The sequence below is a fragment of the Merops nubicus genome, unplaced genomic scaffold (genome assembly GCF_000691845.1).
Source record: "Merops nubicus isolate BGI_N331 unplaced genomic scaffold, ASM69184v1 scaffold24782, whole genome shotgun sequence".
Lineage (NCBI taxonomy): Eukaryota > Metazoa > Chordata > Aves > Coraciiformes > Meropidae > Merops > Merops nubicus.
Window position 1 is genome coordinate 1 of NW_008591927.1, and position 7,305 is coordinate 7,305.

The window sequence follows — 7,305 nt, forward strand, 5'->3', positions numbered from 1 at the left end:
TTGCGTTGGCGGAGGGCTCTGGCTCTCTTCGTTTTGACTTCCTTCCAGCCTAGGTTAGTTTTTCTCCGGTGTCTCTGATGCCAGAACAAGGCCCCAGAATGAACGGTTTCTCTCTTGGCGAGCTCTGCTGGCTGTTCTGCTGCCCGCCTTGCCCCAGCCGCATCGCTGCCAAGCTGGCCTTTCTGCCCCCGGAGCCCACCTACACCGTGCTGCAGCCCGAGCAGCAGCAGGAGGCCGGGGCGGCGGCCGGGGCAGGGACCCCGACGGGATCGGGCACCTGCAGCGCGCACCTGAGGGCACCTGCAGCCTGCACCTGAGCGAGCGGGCGGACTGGCAGTACTCGCAGCGGGAACTGGATGCCGTGGAAGTCTTCTTCTCCCGCACGGCTCGAGATAACAGGCTGGGCTGCATGTTCGTACGGTGTGCCCCCACCGGCCGGTACACGCTGCTCTTCTCGCACGGTAATGCTGTGGACCTGGGCCAGATGTGCAGCTTCTACATTGGCCTTGGCTCCCGCATCAACTGCAATGTCTTCTCCTACGACTACTCCGGCTATGGGGTGAGCACCGGCAAGCCCTCTGAGAAAAACCTGTATGCAGACATTGATGCAGCCTGGCAGGCCCTCAGGACAAGGTAAATGGATACTGGGGACAAGGTATTTCTGTATCTCCGTTTAATCCTAGTAACTCCGGTGTCTGCACGGTTAAACTGCTGAGAGGTGGAGGGGAAGAGTTTATAGATGGTTTGAGTTAGTTATTTTGGTGGCTTCACTAGGTGTTCCATCAACAGCTACAGTACAGTTTGCTGGATGGCTTTGTTTGTTAAAAGGGTGCACAAACCTTTATCCTTGGCCTGCTTCTAGATTTAGGAGTTTATTCTGCTGTAGGATGTGTTAGCCATTGCTTCACCATTGAAAATCTGTCTTGAGCGGGAGATACTGCACTGGTTCCAGTTTGAGCTTGCAGGGTGCAAAAAAACTTCTTAGAGACTTGGCCATTGCCATCTATTCTTGGAGGTAACTTGGGTGAGACGGAGCTTTGACTGAACTTGGCAGGAGCTTTACATGCTTACCAAGAAAGTGTTGGTGTTCTGTGGTGTGTTTGGGGATTCACACAAGCTCTTGTCACATAGACGACTTTCTCTTTTGGCAACCAAACAACTGTTGCCATATTGAGTAGGGCAGCAGGGTGGAAGGAAAAAGTGTTGACAGGTAGAAGTAGAGCTGGGGATTCTGCCAGGAGGAAGTGCCGAAGTAGGTGACATCTAGAGGGATGGAGCAGGAAGGAGAAGGCTCTGGCAAGGTGGCATAGCCAGTAGAAACAGGGAGCCCTTGGCTTCTAGGAAATCCTGAGCGGAGCTGCAACCCCTGGCTCTTTGCTATAACTGACTGCCATCCCTAGGCCTCTGTTGCTTCAGTCCGCAGAAACCATGAGCTACTTTTGCTGTTGCATAAGTGGTTCTTAAAGTAGGACCTTGCAGGACGTATCCTGAAAGAGAGAGCTTTAAAAAGCTTAAATCGTTGCAGTAGGGCGAGAGAAAAGAACAGTGAACGTCTTCTGTTCTTGGCTCCAGGGTTGTGTAGATGAACTTGGCTTGTGTGAAATGAGTGTTTAGTGTCTGTCTTGGGGATATGTACTAGCTTTAAAAATAGTCACAGGAGTTGTTACTAATTTAGATAATTGGCTTTTCAAGGATCCAGGGATTGGTCAGTCGAGGCCAAATGGCTTTTGACATTGGCCTACCCAAGTCAGGTTAAGAGCATGGGGGAGAAGGGTGTAGGGGGAAGTGACCCTTTCATAGCATGTGTTCTGTCTCTTTGAGCAAACCAGATTTTGGGTTTGTTTTCCAGGACTTCAGGAGAAAAAAAACTTTGCTTGAATGTAAAAAAAATGGTGTTATGTAAAGAAACACTTTTGATATGCCATATATAAAATAAATTACTAAATGCCACTATTATATGTATGTAAATAAGTTTTAAGGGAGGAAAAGTGCTATGTCTAAGCCAAGCCTAGTTTCTCCTTCATTTGCTGGGTTTTCTCTGATGTGGTGTTTAGCTGATGATGTTTTCATGAAAGCCTTCTAGAGCTCTGGAGAAATACTTTCGTATCTGCCTGGAAGTGCTTCTGTATTGACAGGCATTTAGTGTGTGTTTAAGATCTGCATAGGTCCAGGAACAAGAGGTTCCTTCACTTAAGTCTTTTGAGAAGCCTGGCCCAGTAGGCAATGCCAACATGTGCCAAGCTTGCTCTGAGAGGATTTGGCTCTTTCCATGTAAGTGTGACTGGAGGAAGTTCACAGTTTGCTATTGGAGTCCTTCCTGTAGTTTCTGTGGGATTTAGGTTCTGCTTTCCTCCTTGAATCGAGGGTTCAAATTTGCCAACTTTTATTTGCCATGTTTGTGCAGTCCCACATCTTAGTGCTGTCTTGAGACTACTGGTAGAGTAGTTGTGCTATCATTGGTTAGAGTTTTGGGAGCCAAAGGAAATACTAGTGTATTTTAGGTGCCCAGTAAAGAAATTGGTTACTGTAAAATGTAAGCTGAAAAAAAAAATCATGAAGCAATAGTCTTTCTGCTGATCAATTCTCTGAACAGTAGTGTGAACTGTATGAGACTGATTGTTTCTTAGGCCTTTTTAATAACTCCAAGTGGCTCCCAGTTAAGTAAAATATTCTGCTGTAAAAATACACTTGAGGTAAAACGTCATATTAAACCATTACTGCTGCAGCAGTTCATTGGTAGCTTCCCAGAGTTTGTGTATGCTTTCACTCTTGATGCAAATTGCTAACATTTGGCCTTTATTCATAGGGCAGTCAACTGTAATGCAGTCTTAGTGAACTCTTAAAATAGGCAGGTTCAGTATGCCATTGAAAGCCTTTAGTCACCTGTGCTAGGTGCTGTGGAAAGCTGTTGCTGTTCTGAGTTCACCAGATGTTCCACCTGGCAGCAGAAAGGAGTAGTTAAAATGTTGGAAGTCTGAGATTTTTTTTTTCCAGTTGTGCCTGTTAAGAACCACCGATACATAGAAAATAGGGATTTATCAATATACTTTGAAAGTTGCCCTGAGTAAGGTGGGAATTAATCCTGTGCTTGGGGAAAACAGATTGCTGCCGAATTTTAGAAATTACGATGAGGGACTGTTTGCAGACATGGATGCTAATTTTGACTGTATTCTTTTCAAGGTACTGAAATGAGGCTCTTGCTCATAACAGATGATTACAAAATTGTATTATAAATGGTGAAATGGAAATGGTGAATGGAAAGATATATCATCAAGTTTCTTTGTTCAATTTCAATTATCAGCCTGTCTTTAGAGAATGAGCATCAACTATTCTATATTCTTTTAGTCCTTGTAAAGACTAACTTCTTTTCCTTAATTCTAATTAAACAAGTATCTCTCATTAATAAAGTATACTCTTAAATGATAATTTTACTAAGTTTGAACGTTAACTGTCTTTCAGCTTAGGTGAAGATGTTGACATATAATTTTATTCCCTTGAACCAAGTTTTAGGTGTTCTGTCAGTTCTCAAACTGTAGCACTGGTTGATCTAGTTTCAATATCAAGTATTAATCAGTAATTAATCTGAGGTTTTATATCTATTTCCAGTTGATTAACAAATTTCCATCTGGTATTTAAACATTTGTCAAAAAGAATCTTCTGTTTTGTTGCTTCAGATGACATTTTGAGCAGGTTGGTCTGTTTCTGTTCTTTGTTCCAAAACCATAACCAGCTGGAAAAGAAGCTGTGTTGGACTCTGTTTTCCATCATGGTCCATATGGTTTTGAGTTGCTACTTTTTATTCATATGTGATTAACTCTTATCCTGATATCTGACACATTTAGTACAACATCTGCACAGAATTACTTGATTGTTGGCCTCCTCCCCCTTTTCCTGAATTCCACATGGGAAGGTTGAACTTTCAAACACTTTTACATTAAGACAATGTACAGTACTGAAAAACAGGATACACACTTTAGGTTTGGGTACAGTGCTTAAGCACAAGGCCACAACTGCTTTGTTGCTTGCATGCTGTTTATGTTAAATTCAATGTGTATGTTCTCTAAAAATCTGGAGATTTGTGACGTGTTTTAAGCTCCTAGACAAATGAAGAAGGCACTTTTTCCCCCCCTCTCTCTGCTTCTATAGTAGAGTATCAAAGAGGAGAACCAATTAGACCATCTTCTGGATGTTGAAAGGAGGTGAAGAAAATGGAATTAAATAGCTTAGAAGAGCTGTTCATGTTGCATTCAACAAAATACAGCTTGATGTTTTTTCATGGTGCACAGTGTAAACTAGTATCTTTTGTTTCTATTTAAGCTTTTGTTAAGTGATAGATGTAAATGAAACATTTAAATCCTTCATTCTCAAAGCGTGTATACTTGAGTTTGTCTTTCAGTCCATAAGAGAACATTGGTTCACTTCCATTTTTCATTATGCTTCTTGGTCAGTATAGCATGATGAAAGGAATTGAAGTATGAAATGGTGTATTTCAAGGGCCTTTGATCAGTGGGCAGCAGATAGTTTAGAATATTTAAATATTGCTTTACACTTTTCCCCCAATATTAATGCTAAATCCCCAAACCTTTTACTGTGTGGGAATTTATATGGTGCTGATTATCAGTCTCATCTGATTGCAGGATTTGGTGGAAAAGTATTACAGTTTTCATTTGACTAAAGTTAGGAAGCACACCTAATTGGATTGAACTAGAGTGATAACTAATCTTCTGAGTTCCTCTCCACTCTGATTTCCTGAAGCAGTCACAGCTTTCTAGGTGAATAATAGCTTCAGGGTGTGGGTTTTTTTGGGTTTTTTTGTTTTTTTTTTTAACCTTGATTTATCTAAATAGTTAATTCCTACTTTAGTTTTCTATGCAATAGAATCATCTTTCATTAGCACTGTGTTTCTGTGCATGATCTAACCTGACTTCTTTAGATTGAATACTTAAAGGTTTTGATAAAAATGTACCACCTAAATTTCTGACATGGCCAAAGGCAGTCATGATAAGTAGTCCTGGAGTAAGAGGGTTCCCCGTGTTCATGATGCATCCCCTGGTAGATTTTTCTGTCATTAACATTGAGAGGGTATTCCCCACTTCCATTTTTTAAATATTGTTGATGTGTCTGCAAAGGATTGTTTAAATAGACTGTTCTCTAAAACTTAACTTTTTCTGCTAGCCATGGTTAATAATTCAGGTAAAACTGCATACAACTTTGCTGAAAAACAGAGTTATACAGAACAGTCTTCTGTTGTGGTCTGTGCAGTGAGCAGAGATGGATTCACATGAGGAGAGTCCCAGGGACATACACCAACAGCTGTTTAAAACAGGTGCTCTGTTGTTCAAAGCTATGCAAAACGTTTACTGAACTTTGGTGTTGTGTTGCATAGTTTAGTCACTGAAGTAAAAGTGGTTTTGTTAAATATTTCCCTATTTCTGTCAGGACTGGAAGATCAAAGCTTGCTTTAAAAATGAAAAAAAAAGTAGTTGTTTTTTTTTTTTCTGTCAAGAATGTTTTGCAACTAGTGTTACTTGGGAAGAAAAGTAAGCTGTCAAAGAGCCTTTGGCTGGCAGTCCTTCTTATCCTGAGCATAGCTGGCCCTGAAATTCAGCTGCCTGGACTGGACGTGTTGGTTTACCCCAAAGTGCAAAGGTTGTAGGACCTGGTTCTCAACATCATCAGAGCACTGAACGTGGAGGTGTCTAGAGGAGCATGTTGTTAAATCCTGCGTGGCGAGGGAACTGAATGTTTGTCTGCTTTTCAGTGCTCAGCTGTGTGAAGTGCATGAGAAAGGCAGCCAGGCTTTTCCCTTTTCTCACCCTGGATAGAGAAGTGTGTCAGCCTTTGAGACGGGGGTGATGGTTGTTACACAGTGGCCGTTTGACACGTCTGTGTTGCTGGTTGCACTTAGATTTGTTCAGTTTGTTCTTAACAATGGAGTATGAGCTGGCTTGTGTAAACCTCCATGGTTTTGCTCTGAAGCCAGGCTCAATCTCCAGTGTGTTGAAACCTCAAAACCAAAAAAATCCCTCCAAAGTATGACTTTTATCCTTTGTTGCTCTGCTGTTTTGGAGGGTTTCTAAGTGCTGGGCTAAGTTTACAGTAGCTCATTACTTATGAACGTAAATAAAAAGGGCAAAGAAAAAAATCCCAATTATTAACAATGCTATCCAGGACTGCACATAACCTGTGGATATAGGTGGTGAACATTTCAAGCTGTGGAAGTGGGTTATCTGCCAGCAAATGGTTTTGTGGGGAAAACAGACACTTCTCGAGCAAGTGGTTATTGGTCTTTGCATACTGAATGAAGAGAACAGGTTCTTTTTGGTTTCCTGGGTTTTTTGGTTCTGTCATGCTTCCTCAGGTGACTACAAAGGCAGTACCAGGCAATTAGCTGTTTGGAACCTAACTTCTGTAGGTTGAATTTTGTATTTGATTTTAATGTGACATTTGCCTGGTGGAGAGAGCAATGTGATCATAATAACTTCTAAATCTTGTCCCAAATACACTTTTCAGCAAAATATAGAGAAATCAGTTGCTCGTTTGCGTTCTCTATTGGCTCTAAAGCCAGCATCCTCAAAATTCTGTCACGCTAATAAATTAGCAAATAACATAGCTGCTGGTTATTTGCCTAAAGCTGGTAATAAATTTGGTGAATAACTAATACTCCCTTCTGCCCTCCCTCACAAATAGAAATCAATTACAAGGCTACATGGGAAGCAGTTGAAATGAGCCCTAAAATCAGCTGCAGATGTGTTGTACCTGACATGCTTGTGCACATACAGGCTTGCTTTTGCCAGTTAGCCCCCAGAAAGGGCACAAATCTTTCTTTGTTGGTTAGGAGATAGTTCCAGTTGCCACTGCATTTGAGAGAAACTGAAGGCACTTAGCTATGGGCAAGCTGAGGGATTCCTTGTGTCTTCTTTAAACTAGGAAAGGCACATCTGTACAACTTTGGAGCGCTGGTGGCTCTTACGTGTCTCTTAATGTTGATCTGAGTAAACATTAACTGATTATATTGATCCAAAATGAAATATTTAAGCATTGTTTTTTGCTTAACGGCAAGAACTTGGGTTTGTATGGGTAAAATACAATAGATGGAGAAACCTCTTGTATCTGTAAGAGTTGATGGACAGTGGATAACTGAGGTTGCTAGAGACTGGCACTGGGACGTTGAATAAACAGTTTCATTGACTCATTCACCACTGCTTCATCTTGACTGTCCTGTTTCTCATTTTTATGTGAATGACTTACACTGGTCTTGCATGCTTAGTCTGGCATCTGATGATGAAGCTGAGTTTCATTCCT

The 7,305-nt window shown here is 41.5% G+C and overlaps 1 protein-coding gene across 1 annotated transcript in view; it reads left to right on the forward strand.

Annotated features, from left to right (window-relative positions):
- The first annotated feature begins 51 nt into the window (after positions 1 to 51).
- Positions 52 to 7,305, forward strand: part of ABHD17C (abhydrolase domain containing 17C) — a 28,868-nt gene continuing 21,614 nt past the window's right edge. The window contains 2 exon segments of the mRNA XM_008935012.1: positions 52 to 275; positions 278 to 633. Coding sequence (XP_008933260.1) covers positions 78 to 275; positions 278 to 633 — 554 coding nt within the window. The 5' untranslated portion in view covers positions 52 to 77.